Source organism: Rhineura floridana, chromosome 1 (genome assembly GCF_030035675.1).
Source record: "Rhineura floridana isolate rRhiFlo1 chromosome 1, rRhiFlo1.hap2, whole genome shotgun sequence".
In the NCBI taxonomy this organism is placed as follows: Eukaryota; Metazoa; Chordata; class Lepidosauria; order Squamata; family Rhineuridae; genus Rhineura; species Rhineura floridana.
In genome coordinates, this window is record NC_084480.1 from 173,829,342 (window position 1) to 173,854,545 (window position 25,204).

Below are 25,204 nucleotides of genomic sequence, written 5' to 3' on the forward strand. Positions count from 1 at the left end.
GAGAACAGGATGCTGGACTAGATGGGCCACTGGCCTGATCCAGCAGGCTCTTCTTATGTTCTTATGAATCTATATGAAATGTTTCTATAGATTTATAATTGAGATTGATTTAGCAAAAATTGGTGTTTCAGGTATAATGGACTCCACAATGTCTCTATAGGAAGGCACTGTCTAATTCAGAGAGATGCTGGAGGTGCAATGCTGGAAATGCCTCATTGAGGCACATGGCATGTCCAGAGATATTTTCTTTGGGGTCTGAAGTCACAGTATTAACTTTGTATTAGCAAAATCCTTGAAATTTGCAGATGTTTATGCACTATTTCTCTTGTATAGGATTAATGGCAGGGCAAGAAGAATGGACTGCATGTGCCCTGATGGTCACTAAGAGACTTACAGTTCAAGCCTGGGGGACAAACCCACCAACTATTATGCAATGCCTTAATGATCTATGCATCCTTGCTACATTTCAGCATACTTCCTATAAATGCCACCTGGATATGAATATAAATTCACCTGGACATGTATTTGGACATTTACATGGTATATATTGATCTGTATGTGTAAACAAAAATGGTTGTATTGATATGCAAATGTATTGTAATGTAAGCTGATAGGTGAATGAACCTATGGTCTTGTAGTCATGGCAATGAGACACAATAGTGGAAGAGCTTTCACATTTTAAAAAAAGAAACACACCTGACTAGTTCACTCTGGCCTCCATCAGAAACCCATATTAATTCTTACAAGTCATGACACTCGTTGGCTGAATTTATTTTCTGATAGTTTCTCCCATATTCAGAAATATTACTTAATTCCTTTAAAGAACTCCTCAGCTGTCTTACTAAAAGCATTATTTTCCACCTTATGTTCATGGTTTTGTACTTGCATTCATATTGAAAAGATATTTACACATAATTGAATAATAGTGAAGATAGTAACATAGTTGTTGACTCCATGTTTGAATGTAAACAGTTTGGATAAGTGGCTGTTTACTATTAATCTTGCAGAAGGAGTATATTCATTATTTACGTAAGAAACTAACAGTATTTGATATGACTTTTAAAAATGTCCATTCAATCTTATCAATTGCCTTTTCTGCATTTAATACAGTACTATTGATATCTTGTTTTGAGATTTATTATATTGATAAATTCTCTTGTCTTTTGTCTGAACTGTCAGCTGTTTAAAAATCTCACTTAATCTCAGTGTATATATTCCTCGAGAACCTTGTTTAGCCTTTCTGCTATGACAACAATCAGAAGTGAAATTAGTCTGTGTGAGGAGGGGAGCAGTGGAAGCTGGGTGAGGATGATGGATCACCTGCTCAGGGATCTCGGTGGGAAAGAGTAGGCTGCAGACAGGAGATGCTTGCTATTGCCTCCCTCCTGCAGACTGCCTGGCAGAGAACAGTTGGGCCAGAAGAGAGAGGTGGCTGTGGGAGCATGTCTGGAAGGATGCCAGCAGATACACTGAGCCCACATAAAGGACAGACATTGGGAGCCTGGGAGGCAGTCAGCTCAGAATGCTACCGTGGCGGGGGGGATGAAGGAGACTAATCAAGAGTGGAAACCTGTGATTGGTAATGGGCAAGAGGGAAACAAAGACTGAAGGTGTGAAACTGAAAAGAATATGTGTGGGAACTACTTTCTTGAAAAGGGGAAAGGACCAAAGGATGAAATGGAGACAATATGGAGAGGCTCCTTAGAGGGGTCTGAATGTAAAGCTCAGTGGCAAGCCAGTATCGGTACTCTTTAAACAAAGGAATAAGTTGGCTGAGGAGAAGACCTATGATGAGAAGGACTTTTAGTCCTTCAGAGTTATGGAGGACTAAAGGTCTACCAGCAGGGCTCAAGGAATGGGGAATGCTCTGGATGTCTGAAGTCCTCCTTAAGTAAACTCTTAACATTTTAAAACTGAAGGCTTTTTCATCTAGTGGAACCTTTCATGCATGGAGGAGGGAACTATTTTTCTGATTCTTTTGTAGCCCCCTCCCCTCCAATCTGTTCCAGTGGGTTGGAGGACCATTTAGAACATTGGAAGAGATGGTGCAAGGTGAAAAGATGAATTTGCAACAACAAAAAACCCTCACCTTTCTCCTCCTTGCATTCATGGAAGCATGCATTGGAGCAAAGTGTCTTCCATGAGCAGAGAGACACAACTGGATGTGATCCTATGTTTTTTTCACTTCACATATATTAGGCTTTATAGTAAATGAAGCCTAGTTTCTGTCCATGTCTGGGAGATTTTATTTTGACTTAGGCAATAAGTAAACAATTCTTCCATTTTAGTGTCAGCTGTTCTCCAAGTGATTTATAAAACTTCAGTAAATTAGATTTATATCCCGCCCTTCCTCCCAGCAGGAGCCCAGTATAGCCATTGAAATGGGGGAGGGCTATTACATTTTTTAATTGCCTTCTAATATTCCTCTACTCTAATGGATTTTCCAACTTCATTATATGATTCAATGCAACAGATGCACTATTCATCCGTAAAAGAAATCTCTGGATATCCTTGGTAATGGGAGTGTCACTGCTCTGTGGCATTTTATAATTAAGAAAATCTGCTATAACTTCTGATGTGCATGCATATTCCCCACTTTATATTTTGTATAGATAGAATGTTTTAATTGCTGTAAACCGCCCAGAGAGCTTTGGCTATGGGGTGGTATATAAATGTAATAAACGTAATAAATGTAATTATAATGCAATTGATTGGTAAGAAATCTTATAATAATTTTGCCAGTTGTTTTCAAAGTGTATATCAGTGATTTCCCTCTACTTTCTTTTAGACTTTAATCTGTATATTACATTTTCTACTTCGAATCATTTAGAAAACCTAAACAATAAACTTTTTGTCTATATTTTCTCTCATTTCTCAACATCTTTCTCAAGTCATCTAAAAACCTTGTAAAGTATCTATCTTGTTTAATTACTAAGCTCTGTTTTACTTCAAATACTTAACATTTTGGCTTAAACATTCATTTTTCTATTTAGTTAATTTGTTGATACTTTATCAATCTTCTCACTGCCTCTTGCATAGTTTTGGCAATTTATTAAAGAATAATTGTTTACTCCAGTATCTTAGGCCGTCTATTGTTTTTTCTGCCTGTCTGTAAAAATAAGAATGGTATCCAACTAAGTCATACTCAAAGTAGACCCCTTGAAATAAACGAGTTAAGTCAGTTAAGTACATTTTTCAGTGGGTCAACTCTGAGAATAATTTATTTGGATACCATTCTAAATGTACATTATTATCATCATTGTTATTTTACATTTACACCCCACTTTTCTGCCTGTGTTGGCTCTCAAGTTGGCTTCCAATTAAAATACAGTTATAATAAGGATATGAGGCAGTATGCTTTAGAAGCATCTTTGAGACTCTGGCAGTTAATGTCATAGTCCAGATTCCAGGGTCTTTCCACCAGAGGGAGGAGTCAAAAAGAGCTGATGGTAAAAGAAGGTACATCTCTTAGGTGCCTTCTTCTCCCAGCACCACATGGACAACTGGTTTCTGAAAAGCAACATCCTAAATTGGATGGCTTTCATAATGAAACACAAGCACTTAGATACTTTTGGAGCAGGGTCACATTCTGCAAGCTAGAGAAATGTCTGGCAGGAAGTTCTACATTTATTTTCAGAAAGCCTTTTATGATACACATCAGTTGTAAACATTTTCTTAGAAAGAAGGTGCACTGATATCAGCAATCTGGAAGTGCCTCTGGCGTCATATAGAAAGTAGAACCTTTCAGGAACGTGAAGCATCAAAGAATTACCTTTATCAACAGAAATGCCAAACCACAAAGCAAACAGGAACTGAGAAAAGACAAAAACTAAATGCAGACTTTGGAAATAAAACACTTAACATTATACATTTACTTTAGAGGATACTCGCTACAAAATGTTTCTTCAACGCCTATAGAATAAAATAGTTCAAAACACTGCAACAATCTCGGCCTAGGTGCATTGCCGTCTAAACTTTGTATAAATCGGAAACTCAGGATAATTCTACAGCTCCTTGTGCTTTCACAGACCCTCCAAAACAGTGTGAGAGATGGTGCAAGGGGCTGCAGGAGAAAGGGAGAATTGGCAAAAATTACTTCTGCCATTCTATTACTGGAGATCTTCAATAGTTCAGAAGCTCTTCCATTTGCAGAAGGACATTGAATGCAGCACATAATTTTTTCAAATAGTTTATCAGCTCACCATTGCACAGATATTAGGACCGAGCACCTCTTCTTTGCCCACAAAACCCTAAAGAGCTTGAAAGGACCTCCTTTACCAGTAAAGCTACAGCCAGTTAAGTGTGCTATTTCAGCAGCCCCCTCCACTTGCCAAAGAAGAATAGTAGAGCCTGCTCCCATACCTCCACAATACTTTCACTGTAAGTGCACCAAAAATAAGAACATAAAATGAGCCTGATGGATCAAGCCAATGGCCCATCTAGCTCAGCATCCTGTTCTCACAGTGGCCAACCAGAAGCCCATGAGAAGCCCACAAGCAGGACTTGAGTGCAAGAGTACTCTCCGCTCCTGCAGCTTCCAGCCACTGGTTTTCAGAAGCGTACTGCATCTCACTATGGTGGCTGAGCACAGCCATCATGGCTAGTAGCCACTGAAAGACTCATCCACCATAAATTTGTCTAATTTTCTTTTAAAGCCATCCAAGTTGGTGGCTATCACTGCCTCTTGTGGAAGCAAATTCCATATGCGCTGCATGAAGTAAAAGAAGTAAGATCATGAGTATGAATAAAGTTTGCACGTTTTAAATGCAAAATGTGATTTAAAAAATTAAAGAAATGGAGAGACACATAAGACACTGTGAAGGGCCTTTTAAATCGCATTACCTAGACTGTGAATTTCCCTGCCCTTGCAGTTGTTGTTTTTTTATCACATACACACACTGCCTACATTCTAGTCTGCTATCCAAATGGTTTCATTTCACTGGGCTAGTCCTTGATTGCATTGTTTGTTTCTAGCTTTCTGTGGTAGATTTATTTCAGAGGCTGGCTTTCTACTGTATTGTGTTTATTAGTTCATTTTTATTACGTATTATTTAGGTTATGATTTTGATAGAAGCCTTGAAGGTCCATAGGTAAAAATAAACAGATAAGTGCAATGAGCTACCTATAAGGCCCAAAATGTTTCAGTGTTATCACATTCTCCAATGTCACATTTTCCTTCAGCACTTTCACAAACAAAAAAGAACAAAACAGTCAATTTCAAGGATTTTAAAGATTCCACATAACTTACCTCATCTGATGAATTTGAAACCAGCTCCTTTGCATTTCCCGCATCCCCGTTCATTGCAAATACAGGAACGTTGGGAGTGAAAACCATGAGGTCACTTTTGGCACCAGCCTCCCCAGTCATACCTGCCAGGATATGGCTGTGACGATTTGAATAAGACCAGCTGCCCACTTCACTGGCACACACTAGTGTGGCTGTGCCAGGGCCATACATCATGGTCTCCTTTGCCCGGCACTGGCATCGCAGGGCAATGTATACTAAGATCACCAGCAGGAACAAGCTGGACACTGAGCAGATGGCAATGATCAGGTACACATTGACATTGTCCACCTGGGGCTTTGGGTTCCCTCCCATTCTCAGAAGGTGGGCATCAGCCTGAACTGCCTGGTTGCTTGCCACAAGTGACACACTTAGTGTGGCTGTGGCTGATAGCACAGGCTTGCCATGGTCCTTCACCAGAACTAAAATATTCTGGCTGCTACCACTACCCCCCACTTCATCCAGGGCATGTATGGTGCTAATCTCCCCACTGTAAAGACCCACGCGCCAGGGGCCATTATTTGCCTCATGCAGTTCATAACGCAACCATGCATTGTAACCTGAATCAGCATCCATGGCATGGATCTTGCCCACTATATATCCAGCTTTTACAGGGACCAGCAGCAGGGCAGGGGTCTCCAGTAGGCCAGATATTGCAGGTGCATTGTCATTCTCATCCACCACAAAGACCTGAATAGTCACGTTGCCACACAAGGAGGGCAGCCCAGCATCTTTGGCTCTCACTTGGAACTCCAGAAGCTTTATCTCCTCATAGTCCAAGGGTTGCAAAGCATAGAGGTTCCCAGTCTCTGAGTGCACTGAAACGTAGCTTGTTAGTGGCCAAAGATTCTCATCGATCCAGTAGCTGATCTGACTGTTCTCAGCCACATCTGGGTCTGAAGCAGACACTGTAAAGATATGAGCACCAGGTGGGTTGTTCTCCTTCACAAAGACCGTATAGGAAGGCTGAGCAAAAGCAGGTGTATTGTCATTCACATCACCAATGGGCACCAACAAAGTGCTGCTGGCTGACAGTGATGGAATTCCTTCATCTTGAGCCATCACCACCAGCACATATTCAGCCACCAGCTCCCGATCCAGGGTTTCCTCCAGCATCAGAGAGTAGTAATTCTTGAAGGTGGATACCAGTTTGAAGGGAAGCCCAGGAGGCCAAAGGGAGCAGCTCACTTGCCCATTGGGTCCAGAGTCTCTGTCTGAGACACTAATCAAGGCCACCATCGTACCTTGTGGGGAGTCCTCTGGCACAGGCACTGAGAAGGACTTCAGTGACAGCTGAGGGATATTGTCATTCATGTCTAGAATCTCTATAACAACTTTACAATGTCCAGCCAGAGGAGGATTCCCTTTGTCTTCTGCTATAACCTGAATTTCCCATAAATTAATATCTTCATAATCTAATGGCCCTGTAACCTTGATTTCACCTGTGCTGCCACTTATTTGGAAGGTATGTTTAACTTTGGAAGGAACAAGGCTGCTAAAGGAATAATCAATGTCTTTAAAAATTCCTTCATCCAAGTCTGTGGCATTGAGTGTAATTATGGTTGTCCCATTAACTGGATTCTCTGGCAGTCTGACTTTGTAAACAGACTGACTAAATAATGGAGCATTATCATTTACATCCAACACATTTATCACCAGCTGGACTGTTCCTGTGAGCTCTGGTTTGCCCCCATCCGTGGCAGTCAATAATAAATGATGCACAGGGATGTCTTCTCTGTCTAATGGTTTCTTTAATTCAAGCCCAGCAGATTTAGTGTGGTCTTCATTTGTTACAACATTAAGCCTGAAATAATCATTTGGATTGATCTTGTAAGTTAACAGAGCATTGGTGCCAATATCTGCATCAGAAGCACTCTCTAGTGGGAAGGAAGAATGTGGCAATCTTGATTCTGCAATAATCAATGTTTGCTCAGTGACAGAGAAAACAGGGGCATGGTCATTTATATCTGCAATCTCCACTTCCACATGGAAGACTTTCAAGGGTTTATCCACAATCACCTCCAGGTGAATGGAGCACAAAGGGCTCTTGGCACACAGTTCCTCTCTGTCTATCCGGGAATTCACAAACAAAATCCCATTTTGCAAATTTACCCTGAAATAGTCCTCATGGCCTTGGGAGTCCATTTGGAACATCCGAGGCACCAGCTCACTCACCTCCAGCCCCAGGTCCTGGGCGATGCGGCCCACAAAGGTGCCATGCTGGGATTCCTCTGGCACAGAATAATGGAGCTGGCCGCTCCCCATTTCCCAGGCTGTGTGGAGAAGAACCAGCTGCACCAACCGCCTCCTTACCAAAGAATCTATCTGCATAATAACGATGGAGATCTGAAATCAGGATGCTTCTAAAATATTTCTTTCAAATGCAGCTGATGTGGATAGTCTAGGGATCACCAGGGAGTAGTATCCCTGATAGAAATCTCTCTAGATCATGTAATCTTATCGAATCTGGTTGTCTTTCTTCAAATGCTTTTTTAAAGGTAGAGAGCTGTATTTAGAGGTTTCCAAGAAGATTGTTTAGGCAATTGCGACACCCTGTGACTGACTATGTTAAGTGCAGACAAAACCATTTTTCTACCTTTTGCCTATGCTATGAATGTTCGGCTTGAATCACTTTTAAGAGAATCAATTCATTTATTTGTTACACTTCATGAAAAGGGAAGACCTCAAGAGTCAGCAAGAGTTCATTCTGCCTTCATATAGATTACATAGTGTGGATTTTTCTCTTCATTTTCATTTTTTTTTAAAAAAATGTGATTATAGGGATCTATTAACCTAATGTGTTACTGATAGCTTCCCACGGTGATGGACACAAAAATTTACTTTATCCATTCATTTTTTAAATTATGTCTTCTGATTAGCCAGTAATTTGGAAGAGGGTGTGACATCTTTTCTAGAAATGAGTTGCTTCTGACAAGTGTTTCTTTGTAGTTGTTCTTTCCTTTGACAATGCGGACTGCAATCTATAACCAGTTTACACATACACTTACATATTACACTACAATGGCATTAAAATACCGGTGTAGTGTTATAGTTAGTCTCAGTGACAGACTAGGACTGAGAAGATCTAGGTTCAAATCTGTACTCAGCTGTGAAGCTCTCACTGAGTGACCTGTGGAGTAGGCCAATCACTACCTCACAGCCTAACTGCTCCACTGACAAAATTAGTGAGAACACGGAAGCCACCCTGAACACATTGTGGAAAGTAAAAGTATAATAAATAAATGCACTTGGGGATTAAGCATAGAGTGTATGGAGATGCTCCAATGTGCTCGCCCATGTGATGTCTGCAATTTTCTCCACCTCTGCTGGTCCTAGAGAAAGTGACACCACAGTAAAGCTTTGGGACATTTTTATTATAGAAATTATAGTTTTATTCTAATATGATTTATGCACATACTTCCACCATATACCAAGAAAAGTAGCACTAGCCTGATGAGATTTCCAGATGGTAAAATTACTCTTTTGATATTAAATTTTTCAGGCATCAATATATCATATCATATCACATTATTTAAGACATATATACTCTGCATTTCATCATATGCCTCTGAGTGACATTTTGACTGCCTTCAATTTTCAACAATTAAAGAATATCGAGATCTGTGAGATCATCCCAGTCTGCAGGACACGGAGTAACGGGCTCAACTTGCAGGAAGCCAGATTTCAACTGAACATCAGGAAAAACCTCCTAACTGTTATAGGGGTACAACAATGGAACCAATTATTCTGGGGGGGGGGGCTCTCCAACACTGGAGGCATTCAAGAGGCAGCTGGACAGCCACCTGTTGGGTATGCTCTAAGTTGGATTCCTGCATTGAGCATAGGCCCCTTCCAACTCTACAACTCTATGAGATCTAAATCCAGACACAAAATGTGCTTGGCTATTCTAACATTCTATGCCACCCTGTCCCATAAGACATGAGCTGGCCCATTCACATGTAAAGTTACCAAATAATGGGTGTGTTAATTCTACTTGAAAACTGACCAGCACAAGTGGTTAGTCTGTTTCAGGGAAGCATACAAAATGCCTACAGGAGCTACAAGGGCTTAAACAATGACACTGATATATCTACTTTATCCACTCTTTTGCCATGTTTCCATTCATAGAGAAAGCTCTAAAATATCTGACCAGTTTTGCTTACGCTAATCTTTTAGAGAAAAACTATAGAGAGATATATTGAAATAGTGCCATTTTCCAAACACTCATTTATGTAATTCTTATATTTTTATATGAGCCTTTTGCTTTAAAGGCATTTTCTGTTTGTTTCAAACTCCATGTGATTCCTTAATTGAATCTGAGTATTATTTTTAATAATTAAAAACAACTGAAAATAATGACAGTTTGCCGATTGGTAGCCCTCAAGATCAAAAGATCTGTCCTGAACATCCAATGTGAAATACCAGGAAGGTATTCTTGTATTTGTTACCAATCATCAATATGTGGATGGGTATTATATCCCTTCAAGGAGGACCTGCAACAAAATGCTGCAGTGAATTCTCACTTCCAAATAGGCTGCCAGTTAACCAGCTATGCCCTCCTCCAGCAGATCATTCCATTCCCCCCACCCTGCCCCAGTTTTCTATTTTCCACCTGACAGTCAACATTTTACGGCTACTGGATATACTCAGTCTTCATTGGGCTGTTGGGGGAGGCAGTGAAGTTGTTGTTGTTGTTATGCTCCAGAGCCTCAGGATCCCCCCAAGCAAGCTGATATCTCCTTGTTGTTTCTCAGTAGCACCATATTGGCTCCATGCCTGTCAACACTGACAACCTGAGTTTGCGATAAGAGTGAGTGACTGATGCATTTAACTGATCCTTTTGGAAAGATCTAAGATGCTTTACTAGTATTTAAAATCCTGCTGCTATACAAATCAGGTTTTCACAATCAGTTGACCAAATCAGCTGAGTATCATTAAAATAAAAGGTATATATTTGGGGCATGAATTTCCAGTTTTGAACACTCTTTTCCAGTATATTCATACTGACCACCATCTTTTGTTGAGCCCAAATAGTGAACAAAATAGGGAAATCATATTTTCACAGTAGAGAATCTGGAACTCCAATATGACCAAAGAGCCAGTGTTTGGATAGGGGAAATGCAGAACGAATGCAGCTCGATCAATTATGATCAACACTAGCTGACATTTAATTTCCAGTCTTGAATGGAGAACCTGCTTTACCCTTCTCCTTGGGCCATTTGCCCACTGAAAATTCCCCCCAATTGGCTTTTACCCCACTTGGGTAAATATGAGGAAACAAATATATTTCTCCCTGTGGATGAAAACTCAACTGGTGCATGGAAGAGAGTGATGTTGAGCAGAAGAATTGTCAGAGGTGAAATAGTTAAGCATCCCCTTTCTCCTCTACTCAAGACTGCAGTCCCTTTGGTTAAAAAAGTGAGGTAAAATACATGCCATCAATCATAACTATGCATGATTCTAGAGATCTATCAAATCCACATAACAGTTTCCCAGCAATCTTCTAACTTGACTGAATTATCTTTATTAATATAATTTAAATAAACTTACAACAACCATTATGTTTTAATAGATAATATGTATTCAAAAATAGAAATGAACTGTAACAATATATTTTGTTTCAAATCTATTCCAAACCAAATAAATTGATTCCAACATCTAATGACTGTGTTCCATTTTCCATTAACAGGATTTTCCATCTTTCATAGTTTTTTCTAGTGATCTCACTAAAGCTCATTTTTCCAGACTTGAAATACAAACCTCAGGAACTTGTAAATCTTATCCAAAGTACAAGATAAGCATTACAGTTCCTGAATGATTATCTAGCTCCTCCCACCCTCTCCTCCCACCCTCTCCTCCCACCCTCTCTGCTGACCTAGCCCCCTCCTCCAAGATCCAAATCCCTTTCCACCCCATTTATGAAGTTGATGCTCCAGTGATGGTAGAGGCAATCTGTGGCAAGGAGAGAGAGGATAGAAAGGAAGAGACCACTTTCCTTTCCCTCTCTCCATTTCCTGCAGTTGCTACCACCACCGAAGCAGGGTTTGAGGAGGGAAAGGGGGCAAAGTAGGAGAAGGAGAAAGGGTTAGATTTGAGGATCACATGAGTGGTCTTAGGGAGAAAAGGGGACAAAGTAGGAGAGGAAGAAAGGGTTAGGGTTTGAGGATTACATGGGTGGGAGTGGGCTCAATCACACAGTCTGCGTCTGTGTTGGAATTGCTTGTAATATATATATATATATATTTAACAATATGTTTTTAACCCTTTTTTAAAAGATTTTTTTAAGCTTTTTAAAAATGTTTTAACGTTGTTTTGTTTTAATGTATTTTAAGGTCTGTTTTTATGATCTTTTAAAGTGTTTTTAGTGTTTTTGTTTGCCGCCCTGGGCTCCTGCTGGGAGGAACGGCAGGATATACAGTAGGGCCCCACTTTACAGTGCTTCGCTAATACAGCAGTCTCAATTAGACGCAATTAGACTAAAGTCCCACTCATACGGCACTTGTTCCACTTTTATGGTGGTTTTCGGGCATCGAGCACCATTCTATTCAATGGGTTCCACTTTACAGCGGTTTTCGCTTTACAGCGGGGTCCGGAACGTAACCCGCTGTATGAATGGGGCCCTACTGTAAATCAAATAATAAATAAATAAATACATTTTTATTGGCTCAGAAATGAGCTGAGTTATTTCCTTATTTGGGGAAAGGGGGAGTAGCTTGGCTTATGTCAGAGGCAGCTCTATGTGAACCAGAAGAAGCCCACCTATCATCACTTGTATTTATAGATAGATGTTTAATTTGAGCTTGCTCTTCTAAAGAGATATATATTGCTAAGATTATAAACTTCCCCACAATCACCATATATCCAGATGCCTTACTAAAGCTTTGCATTATGCTTTGTAACTTGGTAATTGAAACAAGGGCATCAACTACAAATTTTATGGCTGTTTTGTACAGAACTGATTATTTGTATATGACTCTCCCAAACTCCGTAGAAAAGGGGTTTATACCAAGTGCATAAGAGAGTTTTGACAGTTTGTTCCCTGGATATAAAAGCTACTCTGTATAATTTCCATTTATTAAAATCATTTTCGTATACCTGGGAATTATATGTCATTCTACACTAGTGTTTCAATGTTTTTCCCAGGCCAAGATTTCCAAGATTCTCTCGCAAAAAAAAAAAATTACCATTCTAATCTATCAAAGGCCTTCTGAATGTGAAACAACATCAAAATGGGAATTGCTGTTTCTTATTTTTGTTTTGAAGTAATAATAATACTTCTAATATTATCAAATAAACTACTTCAATACTTTCATCAGATTCAATGTAAGGATAAAGAAAGCTAGCAAGATGAGATGTCTTTATTGATGAAAGGATCTTACAAACCATCTTCACATGTTACCCATGCACTAACAAGAAGCAGAGCCACAACACTGGCCTAATTCCAAACACTGGATACATCATTGGTCCCACTCCTTAGATGTCCACACATTGGCACTGTCATGACCTGCGATGTAGAGACAATGCACTGTGCAAAAGATAGTAGTCCTCAATAAAGAATAACTATAATACTGAATGAATGTAATGGCTTACAGAAAAAGATGTTTCTCCACACATTAGGTCAATCAAATGCTTATATTTAAATAGGTCTGTTCCAACAAATCTAGACTTAATTCCAATTTCCCAAACAGCAAATGAGGTTTGCAAGTGCAGCACATGTGGAGGAGCATTTGGATACAGATGTCCATTGAGTTGTTCATCCTGTCACCACTGAATGTAATGGATGCACTGGAAGCAGCTGAGAAAGAGCAACCCTACCTGAGGCCAGCAGTCACAAAAGGCAATGCACAACTATACTTGAATAGGACCAAGAATTGTAGTGTAATTTGTTGGCGGATCCAGTTTTCAAACCCACATTCCTAAAAAAGCAACAAGTACTAATAAAATGGGCAAGTTGAAATACTGAATGCATTTAATTCTTCACAGTCCAAACTCTCTAAATGGGGAATATATTTAAAACAAAGTGACCAACATAAATGAAAACACAAACAACAAAATAATGGTAAAACAACAGTATTTGTGGTAAGTCATATTTATTTGTATTTATCTCAAAAGATAAGTCAGTGTTTTAGTCATGGCAAGAAGAGATTAGGTTAACCATAAACATTTTGCAGTACATGTCACTTTCTCCCAGATGAACCTTCCCTTAGCATTAAAGTCTTCAATCAGAGGCCCTCATTTAAGAACCCCTGCCTTCTAAACTGAGATGGGCCAGGAAAGGGTCTTTTCAGTTGTGCCATCTTTCCTCTGAAGCACCCTCTCCATGGAGCCTGTGTACCACTGAGTCTGATGTCTTTCCAGTGTCAGGAAAATATCTTTTAAAACTGTTTATTTGCCAGGCCTTCCAGCATGCTATCTAGCTGGTTTTATTCTGCTGCCTTTAATTGTATTTTGCATGGGTTGCTGCTAGTTTTTTATTATTATTATTTGGGGGTTATTTTATCCCTTTGCAACAGCTGTGAGTTATCCTGGGAAGCTTTTAAATTTAAGGACAGCTTAGAAATTTTTTAATTAGATTAAATATCAGAGACATTGACACTTGAAACTCTTTACCTCGCTATTTCCATAGCCATCATTCTCAGTAATGTGATGCTGATTTCATGGCTACAATTACATATGATAAAAGTGCCCAAAATGTTCCTCAAAATATGTTACTCACCTGCACTGATGAATCACCAGGTATTTGTTCACTGCCTTGCAAAGGAGGAATATTGGGGCTGAAAACCATGAGGTCACTCTTGATGCCAGCTTCACCGCTCACACCTGCCAGGATGTGGCTGTGACGATTTGAATATGACCAACTACCCACTTCACTGGCACATACCAGTGTGGCTGTGCCCGGGCCATACACCATTGCCTCCTTTGCATGAGACTGGCATCGCAGGGCTATGTATATTATGATTGCAAGCAGAAACAAGCTGGACACTGAGCAGATGGCAATGATTAGGTAGATGTTGACATTTTCTACTAGAGGCTTTGGGCTCCCTCCCGTTCTAGGAAGCCGAGCATCAGTGTGGATGAGCTGGGTGCTTGCTGCCAGTGACACACTTAACGTAGCAGTTGCTGACAACACTGGCTTCCCATGGTCCTTCACCAGGACGAGCAGATTCTGGCTGCTACCACTAAATTCTGCCTCATCGAGGACACGTGTTGTGCTGACTTCACCACTGTACAGCCCCACTCTCCAAGGACCATTAGTCCCCTTATGCATTTCATACTGTAGCCATGCATTGTAGCCTGAGTCAGCATCCAGAGCATGGATTTTGCCCACCACATGCCCAGCCATCACAGGAATCGCTAGCAGAACAGGATTTTCTGCTGCCAGCCCAGACACTGCAGGTGCATTGTCATTTTCATCCATCACAAAGACTTGTACTGTCACATTGCCACACAAGGAGGGCAGTCCTGCATCCTTGGCCCTCACTTGAAATTCCAGCAGCTTCATCTCCTCATAGTCCAAGGGCTGTAGTGCATACAGCTTCCCACTCTCTGAGTGCACTGAGATGTAGCTTGATAGTGGCCAGAGTTTTTCATCTATCCAGTAGCTTAGAAGGGCATTCTCAGCCACATCTGGGTCTGAGGCAAATACTGTGAAGATATGAGCACCTGGTGGATTATTCTCCTTCACAAAGACTGTATAAGAAGGTTGTGCAAAAGTGGGTGCATTGTCATTGACATCACCAATGGGTACCACCAGGCTGCTGGAAGCTGACAGTTGTGGTGTCCCTTGGTCCTGTGCTGTTACAACCAGCTTGTATTCTGCCACATGTTCCCGATCCAGAGGCTCAGCCACTACCAGAGAGTAATAATTCTTGAAGGTGGACACCAGCTTGAAGGGAAGCCCAGGGGGATGCAGGGAGCAGGTTATTTGTCCATTGGCCCCAAAGTCCTGATCCGAGACACTGATCAGAGCCACCACCATTCCAGGCAGGGAGTCTTCTGGCACTGGCACCAAGAGAGACTTTAATGACATCTTAGGGGCATTGTCATTGACATCTAGCACTTCAACCACAATACTACAATATCCTGTCATTGGATTGCTCCCTTTATCACTAGCTTGTACCTGAATCTCATATTGATGATTTTCCTCAAAATCTAATTTTTCTTTTGTTCTTATTTCCCCATTAATAGCATCTAAGGTAAATATATTTTTTAATTTAACAGGCACACGATTCTGAAATGAATATGTAATGTCCTTATTGATTCCCTCATCCAAATCTGTGGCATTCAATTTAATCACTAATATCCCGCTTAGAACATCCTCTGTCATTTGGACTTTATAAACCGATTGATTAAAGGCAGGTGCATTGTCATTTTCATCGAGCACAGAAATCACCAGCTGTGCTGTGCCACTGAGCTCTGGCTTCCCTCCATCAATGGCTGTGAGCAGCAAGCGATGCATAGCTTTGACCTCTCTGTCTAGAGAGGTCTTTAAAAGGAGTCCTAATGATTGGCTTTCATCATGTTTCTTCTGAACATCTAGACTAAAGTATTCACTGGGGCTGAGCGTATAGGTGAGGTGAGAATTTGGACCAATATCTGCATCAGAAGCTCCCTCCAGTGGGAAAAATGATCCAGGCATTCTCATTTCTGAAACAAAGACATTTTGTTCTTTTTGAGGGAATGTAGGAGCATTATCATTTATGTCCTTGATCTCCACCTCAATATGAAAGACCCTCAGAGGTTTATCCACAATCATTTCCAGGTGAATGGCACACAAAGGACTTTTAGCACACAGCACCTCCCTGTCTATCCGGGAATTAACGAACAAAATTCCATTCTGGACATTTACCTCAAAATAGTCCCCTTGGCTTTGGGACTCCATCCGGAACATCCGAGGCACCAGCTCATCCACTTCCAGTCCCAGATCCTGGGCAATGCGACCCACAAAGGTACCATGCTGGGATTCCTCCGGCACAGAATAATGAAGCTGGCCACTCCCCACCTCCCAAACCATGCAGAGAAAAAACAGCTGCAGCAGCTGCTTTCTCACCAGGCAGCATCGGAGCAAAACAACCATGGCAATGATGGGTTTTATTCCTTGCTCTTAAAATTAAATCCACTCTCTAGTGTTGGCATTAAAGGCTGGTAAATGGCCAGTTGTTATGCTGTTGTATCCATTCCGTCATCCGACAGCCTCAGTTCTTGCTGGATAATTGGGAGGGGCTTTGATCTTTGTATCAAAAGAGCATTCTGGTTTGCAGTAGATAGCGACATCTTGTGACAAATCAGCATAAATGGCATACACATTTTCCTTCCTTATTTTTTTATTTTTCCTATTTCTAGGCTCAATATTATGCTACAGTTCATATGTAGTTTGCTGATACTATAATGGAAAGTTAACTATATCACTTCAATATTTTCTTTTTAAAAACTAAAAGCCCCATCCATCCATATTCTAGGTAGAAGTACATGTTGACTTTAATTGGCCAAAATTAGATCAAAATAGATGTTAGAATTGCACTACATATTTTAGAAATTGCTATTTTGGATACATGGTCATTTCCCCATAACTATGTTTCTGTAAGGGGCTAAAAGTGCCTGCCTCACTGGCAAGTTTATATCTGGCCACCAGTCCATAATCCTCCCATCACCCTATACAGCGAAGGCCATTGTCAGAGAATATGGCAGCCTGAGAGTAAGATGCATTGCCAAATGTACATGCAGCGATCCATGTGGGTCAAGCAAGTCAAAGGCTACTGGGGCAGGAGGAGCTCCTTCTAGACCCTAAATATGAAAGACAATCCAAACTCTGATCAAGGCCATCTGCCAAGTAAAAAAAGAAAAAGGAAGGAGGCAAACCACATTTTAGTTATGGGAATCCCTGGCGTCTCAGAGGAACAACATGTGTCACAACTGATGGGACATGAGAATGGATATCACAAGATAGACTTTCTAAATATGGCGAAGTCTGTCTTGCAATCAGTTTCATTTTGCTCCACCTGATTATGCTTCCCCAGGGTTGAACTGTAGATTGTAAGCTCCTTGGAGAAGGGACGTGTCCTCTCACACTCTATAAAATGCCATACACACTGATGGCACTATTTAAACAATTACGGTAACCAATCAAAAGTTTCAGTGCATACTTTATCATGGAGCCTCTAATTCAAACTGAAATAATTCTGTCCAGACAAATGCCATGTATTTCTTGCTCAATATGTCAGTGTTTAAAGGTCTGAGGATTTTGTTATTCTTAAAGAATATTAAGAGGATTTTTTTTTTTAGACCAAGGAGTTGGGATTTTTGGCGTGGGTGGAAGTGCTAAATTGAACTGATAAGCATCTGAAGTCAAAGAGCACTTTTCCATCAGAAGTTCATTTCATTTACGATGGTTTCTATATAACCTGTCCTCTAAACAGCTCAGAGCAGCACACATTTTCCCCTCTCTTATTAATTGCACACACCCCCTGTGAAGTAAATTAGGCTAACAGATAGTGATGGCCCATTTGCTGTAATGATTTTCAACAATGGCACTGACCAAGCATTAGTTAAACAAAAAGTTGCAGAAACATAGTCATTTGATTACATCATTCACAACTTTTACTTTATCATTGCAGAGTAAATTAACACATTTAATGGTAATCCACACATTATCAAAAGACAACATTCTCTTACAACTTCTAACTTGATCCAAAAACAAATCAATGTCCATGATTTGCCTTTTACAAAAAAACATTCTTACTTTTTAAAATTGTGCATAAGAGAAGGATAATACAATTTAATCCAAATTACTTTCTGCTTACCTTACTAATGTGATAAACTGTGCTGAAGGTCATGGTTTTTAAACCTAAGATTGCTTTGCCTAAATAAATCATTTAAAATTCAAAGCAGAGCCGGTGCCAGTAAAAGACCATGCACAGATTAAAATCTGGAACTGAAATTATAATGAGAATGTTGGCCCCTGATAGTGGAAAATCAGTGCTGGCAAAGTAAATGACCTATGTGGTCTCTTAAATTAGCCAATACTTTTAAAATTCCATTCCATGTATTATTTGTCTTTATTTTTTACCTTCAGTATACATCTCCAAAATGTCAGATGCATTAATGTAATATTTTAGTGGCATAATATTAATGAATTCCTTAAAAGAGTCAGTAAATTAATTACGGCTGCAGCAATCCTGTGCATGTTTGAACAAAGTGGGAGTTCCTTTCAAATTAATATTCAAAAGATCTATATGTATATCATTTTGGGAAAATAGCAGAACTAGAAAGTTCTGTTATAATTATAACATTATAATAACAAATAAAATTAAATAGATAACGTTATTGTTATTGGCACCGCCAAGAAAGAGGAGGTGGTGTTAGCGGGGGTGGCAGCTCCCGAGAGGCAGAAGGGCGACAGGCATTTGTTACAGTGAAGCTGTTTGCTGTCTCAATGTTGTCTTCCTCTCCATGCCCCTGGGCTTGCTCAGCTGCTGCTCCCCGGGCTTCTGCTGGTGGTGGTGGTGATGGTTTATGTCAGGGGGCGGCTGCGTGAGCTCGGGCTCAGGGACCTGGGCCTTGCCTGGAGGAGGAGGACACGGCAGCAGCAGCTGTTGCTGAGCAGGAGGCTTATGAGTGGCACTAGGCTACCTTGTGCAATTTGTAGATAAATAGAAGCTGAACCAACTTTTAATAATGTTGTCATTATGTCATCATCATAATTCAATCCAATTTATCTCAACTTTGGTTTGATCCTGCCCAATGGGATTTTTTAATTAAAACATTAAGGGTGATATTCAATGTTAACTCTACTAAGAGTAGACCCGCTGAAGTTAATAGACATGACTAACTTAGATTCATTAATTTCAATGGATCTACTCTGGGTAGATAAGACCCTCCGTGACGCAGAGTGGTAAGCGGCGGTAACGCAGCCGAAGCTCTGCTCATGGCCAGAGTTCAATTCCAACGGAAGGAGGAAGTCGAATCTCCGGTAAAAGAGGTCGAGGTCCACTCAGCCTTCCATCCATCCGTGGTCGGTAAAATGAGTACCCCGGCCGGGGAAGGAACTGGCAATCCCACCCCATATATATGGTCTGCCTAGTAAACGTCGCAAGACATCACCCTAAGAGTCGGAAACGACTCACACTATAAGTGCGGGGACACCTTTACCTTACTCTGGGTAGGAGTTAGTTGAATACAACCCTATGGGTTGCATTCAATGTAGCGCTAAGGCTAAGGTTTTGTCAGCACAAGGATTTCTCCTTGCACTATGGAATGATCTCCACCTCTCCTTCCTCTCTGTGCCCCCTAAATCTATTCTCTGGAGCAGATTTGGGGACAGTGCAGGGTTTGCGGGAGGTGCAGAGGGGAAATCCCCTTGCACTAACACAAAAAGTTGAATACCACACTTATTAGTAATGCAGGATACCCCCTGAAATCTTGACCAGAGTTTATAGAAAATTCAGGCATTTTCACAGCACTATTAATCAGAAATGAAACTAGTTTGAAACACACATGTGTCACAGTAGCCTAGAGACTGTGGTACATCACAGGTACCAGAATCTGCCCAAGAGTCCTGCATGCTTTCTAGAAAAGCTACATCACCATCATTAAAGAACTTAAGCCTACGCACCCAAAAGACCTCATCCTTAGAGACAGCTACAACCAATCAAGTCTGTCATTTAGACAGATCCCTTCACTTCTCAAATAGAGTAAAGGAAGAGAAAATCCCCCTCCCACCTCTGTGCTGTAATATTCTCACCAGGTCCACCAAGATTATAAGTAAGAACTGAATTAACAGTTTTTATTTAAAGCAAAACTGTACCTGTCTTGAGCCTGAGTGAAAAGGTAGGGAAGAAATTATACGGTGCGGGACCACGATACCTTGCGGAACGCCTCTTCCGATATGAACCGGCCCATGCACTACATTCTGCTACGAAGGCCCTCCTCTGGGTTCCAACTCACAGGGAGGCCTGGAGGGTGATGACAAGATCTAGGGCCTTCTCAGTGGTGGCCCCCGAACTATGGAACAGTCTCCCCGAGGAAGTACGCCTGGCGCCGACTCTGCTCTCCTTCCGGCGCCAGGTCAAAACCTTCCTATTCTCTGAAGCATTTTAAGTTACACTGATTTACTTTTAAAAATGTTTATTGTATTGGATTGTTGATTGTATTTTAGTATTATTTTGTTATTCATTGTATTTTTATGCTATTTTATGTTCACCGCCCAGAGAGCTATTGCTAGTCGGGCGGTATATAAATTTAATAAATAAATAAATAAATTCAGTTAACAAAGATAAATAAGCATAAAGATGTGCCCAGACCGATCAAGCCCCAGTGGTGCACAAAAAAGTGTCCTCCATGATAACGCAACATATTTAAGCCAGATAGGAATATAAGAGTGTCAGTTACAGGGATCTTAAGGTTTTCACATAACTCACCTCTCCAGATAAGTGTGGATCAAGCTCCTTTCCATTTCCCACCCCTGGATTCACAGCAAAGATGGGAATATGGGGACTGAAAACCATGAGGTCACTCTTGACACCAGCTTCCCCAGCCATACATCCCAGGTTCCGACTATGGCGTTGTGAATATGACCAGCTGCCCACTTCACTTGCACACACTAGTGTGGCTGTGCCTGGAGCATACATGGCAGCATCCTTGAGCTGAGACCGGCATCGCAGAGCCACATATACAATGACGGCTAGCAGGAACAAGCTGGACACTGAGCAGATGGCAATGATCAGGAAGATGTTTGTAATGTCCTCCACAGGCTTCAGGCTACCTCCCATTCTGGGGAGACGGACATCAGCCTGAACGGCCTGAGTGCTTGCTACCAGTGAAATACTCAATGTGGCTGTGACTGACAGCACAGGCTTGCCATGGTCCCTCACCAGCACCAACAGAATCATGCTACTGCCTATACTCTCTGCCTCATCCAGGGCATGCGTAGTACTAATCTCACCACTGTAAAGGCCAACCCGCCAGGAACTACTACTTCCTCCATGCAGTTCATAGCACAGCCATGCATTGTAGCCTGAGTCAGCATCCAGGGCATGGATCTTGCCCACTATGTGTCCTGCAGTCACGGGGACCACCAGCAGGATGGGAGCTTCTGCTGCCCTAGACACATCAGGTGCATTGTCATTCTCATCCACCACAAAGACTTGTATTGTCACATTGCCACACAAGGAGGGCAGCCCAGCATCCTTGGCCCTCACTTCAAACTCCAACAGTTTCAGCTTTTCATAGTCCAAGGGCTGCAAGGCATAGAGCTTCCCACTCTCTGAGTGCACTGAGATGTAGCTTGACAGTGGCCAGAGCTTCTCATCTATCCAGTAGCTGACCAGGCTGTTCTCAGCCACATCTGGGTCTGAGGCAGATACTGTGAAGATGTGAGCACCTGGTGGATTATTCTCCTTTACAAAAACTGTGTAGGAAGACTGTACAAAAGCAGGTGCATTGTCATTTATATCACCAATGGGCACCAGTAGGCTGTTGGTGCCTGAAAGTGATGGAGTCCCTTCATCTTGAATTATCACTGAGAGCCTGTACTCGGCCACCTGCTCCCGATCCAGGGGCTCAGCCAGCACCAGTGAGTAGTAATTCTTGAAGGTGGATACCAGCTTGAAGGGAATCCCAGAAGGCCATAGGGAGCAACTCACCTGAGCATTGATGCCTGCATCCCTATCCGAGACACTCATCAGGGCCACCACTGTCCCCACTGAGGAGTCCTCTGGAATGGGCACAGAAAGGGATGTCACAGACAGTTCTGGAGCATTGTCATTCACATCCAAAACTTGGATCAGAACTTTGCAGTGTCCAACCATAGAGTATGAGCCTTGATCAGCAGCTTCCACTTGTAATTCAAATAAGTTAATATCTTCAAAGTCTATCTTTCCTTTCATTTTGATTTCACCTGTGTTTGAATCTATAGAAAAAATATGCCTTACATGGGAAGGCATCATATTACTAAAAGAATATACTATTTCTTTATTTGTTCCTTCATCCAAGTCATAAGCAGTCAGAGTAAGGAGTGATGTTCCCTCTGTGATGTTTTCTGGCAGATGCACCTCATATACAGACTGGTTAAACACTGGTACATTATCATTTGCATCTAGTACAGTTATCTTCAGTTGCACTGTACCAGTTAGCTCTGGTAGTCCCCCATCAGTGGCAATGAGCAATAAATGGTGTACAGAGAATTTTTCTCGATCCAGGGCATTCTGTAGCACAAGTGCTAAAGATTTACTGAGGTTACCATGCTTTTCTTCACGTAGCTGAAAATAATAATTTGGACTAAGAATGTAGGTTAGCAGACCATTTGAACCAATATCAGCATCTGAAGCTCCCTCTAGTGGGAAATAGGAGCCTGGCAGCCTAGATTCCAAAATAAACAGTTGATGCTCATTTACTGGGAAAATTGGAGCATTGTCATTTATGTCCCTGATCTCCACCTCTGCATGGAAGATCTTGAGAGGTTTATCCACAATCATCTCTAGATGAATGGTGCACATGGGACTCTGAGCACACAGCTCTTCCCTGTCAATTCGGGAATTCACAAACAAAATACCATTCTGTATATTTACCTCAAAATAATCCTCCTGTCCTTTGGATACCATCTGGAACATCCGAGGCACCAGCTCCTCCACCTCCAGCCCCAGGTCCTGGGCAATACGGCCCACAAATGTTCCATGCTGGGATTCCTCAGGCACAGAATAATGGAGCTGGCCACCCCCCATCAACCAGGCTGTGTGAAGCAGAACCAACTGCAGCAGCTGCCTTCTCTCCATGAAGCTGAGGTTTATGACAACGATGGCCAAAATGTGTCGTTTCTTGATGCTATGAATTCATCCTTTGGTTAATGAAAACTGCACCTGCAATGGTGGGATCTACTTTGTCCTGTCACATTCTGTTTGATGACATCTGGGTTTTTCCTCTGGACTCTTGCATCAGATGATTTGCTTTTTATCTGTGAGCAGGACAGTAAATTTCTTTAGGTTTCCTAAACAGATTTTGTAGGCAAGAGCGACACCATGTGTCTGAATTCAGAAGCACAGGTGGTTTGGCAGGAGAGCATGCTTTAAAAAATGGTTCCCCCTGATTTAGACTCTTCTAATATTTTCAATTATTAAATAATTATTAATCAACTTTAATTGTTTTGTTAATAGTTTAGTGTTTCTTTCCCCCAGAAATGGTAGGCATGAACCAAATCATGTTAAAATTTGAAAAACAAAACTCTTGCTATGTGATACAGCAACTCATCTTAAATCCATAACTGAGGTATTCCAAGTTATCAACTTTCAGTGGGGAAAGGGTAGTATAAATATAAATATTAATAAATACATCTTGGACTTTTATTGAATCAGCCAAATTAGATCTTCATAATGTATTTTCAGCAATGTCCTCTCCCCCGATTATGGAATATAATTCCAAATTAGTTCAAGCTAATTTTAAATGGGCCTGAAAGACCCATTTTTTTTTCATCTTGGTCTTTGGGATCAAATGCTGTTCCTTAGAAGTATATGGTTATTTTGTTGGTATGCTGGCATATGTGTTCCTGGGATGAATTGAGTATTTTAGTCGCTTACTCTTGGTTTACTGTTGGATTTTATGAATTTATATTTGTACACATTAGTAAACTGCTTTGAGACACAACTTTGAAAGTCAGTTTAAAACCTTTAAAATAAAGAAATATATATTTTTGTGATTTTTAGTAACCCTGCTTTCATTCACATCTATTGTTAAATTAGTGAGGTTGCACAATAAAATCTTAGTCTTTACAGTATTGCTTTTCTACAGTGTTTCCAAGCTTGTGAAGAGTAAAAATGAAAAAATCAGCATCTGTTCACTGTAATATACATGACACAGTCCTAAACATTACAGAGATTGTATGGTCATATGCAAAATGTTTCAAAGAAAAAAAGGAAGGGAATGTCATGCATAGCCTTCTCTTAAAATTACATCCATTCGGTCATCACTGTTAGTTCACAAAGTATTCCCTTGTAATCCTTTGATCTGAGGTGTGCACATCACACACAAGTACAAACGTGAAAATAAGCTTTTGAAAGTCAATACTGGAATGGGAGAATTCAGCTGCAAGATGGTTCTAACATCCCACATTTTATTTTTCAGTGAATCTTCTGCCAAGTGACTTCTATCAATGCTGATACTGATTCTAAAGGAATTCAAGTTTCTTTGGAATTAAGTACATATGGACAAAATGGAACGTACGAACACAAGAAGAATCCTGCTTGGACCAAGCCAAAGGCCCATGTAGTTCAGCATCCTGTTCTCACAGAGGCCAGTCAGATGCCTACAGGAAGGCAGCAAGCAGGACCTGAGTACAACAGCACTCACCTCACTTGCAATTCCAAGTAAGTGGTATTCAGAGGCATACTGCCTCCAAGTGTGGAGGCAGAACATAGCCATTGTGGCTAGGAGCCATTGATAGCCTTATCCTCCATGAATTTGTCTAATTCTCTTTTTAAACCAAGGTGGTGACCATCACTACCTCTTAGAGGAGAGAATTCCATTGTTTAACTATACACTGCGTGAAGAAGTACATTCTTTTGTCTGTTCTGACACTTCCAACATTCAACTTCATTGGACAGCCCTAAATTTTAGTATTATGAGAGCAGGAGAAAACCTTCTCCCTGTGCCTTTTCTCCACACCATGCATAATTTTATATACCTCTGTTATGTCTCCCTTCAAATCTTTTTTTCTCACCTTTTCTCCAAACTAAAAAAGCCCCAAATGTTGTAACCTTCCTCATTGCAGAATTGCTCCAGCCCCTTGATCCTTTTGTTGCCGTTTTCCAAACCTTTCCCAATTCTATAGTATCCTTTTTCAGATGAGGTGATCAGAACTGCACATAACTTTCCAACTGATGTTTCACCACAGAGGCATTACAATAGTGGCAATTTTATCTTCAGTCCTTTCCT

The 25,204-nt window shown here is 41.0% G+C and overlaps 2 protein-coding genes across 2 annotated transcripts in view; both read right to left on the bottom strand.

Moving 5' to 3' along the window:
- LOC133365104 (protocadherin alpha-2-like) overlaps positions 1 to 25,204 on the bottom strand; it is a 235,821-nt gene that overhangs the window by 198,070 nt on the left and 12,547 nt on the right. The gene's annotated exons all lie outside the window — the stretch shown is intronic.
- On the bottom strand, positions 20,668 to 24,657 carry LOC133375577 (protocadherin alpha-10-like). Its single transcript, XM_061607325.1, has 2 exons — positions 24,620 to 24,657; positions 20,668 to 23,101 (listed from the first exon to the last, which is right to left on the bottom strand). Exons 1-2 carry the CDS (start codon positions 24,655 to 24,657, stop codon positions 20,668 to 20,670), a joined length of 2,472 nt encoding a protein of 823 aa, XP_061463309.1.

Excerpts from the sequence above, each read along its gene's own strand:
- LOC133375577 (XM_061607325.1), bottom strand. The coding sequence starts at position 24,657 with ATGCCTCTGAATACCACTTACTTGGAATTGCAAGTGAG. Across the intron at positions 23,102-24,619 it reads TACTTGGAATTGCAAGTGAG|CATCAAGAAACGACACATTT; the intron begins GTGAGTGCTGTT and ends ATGAATTCATAG.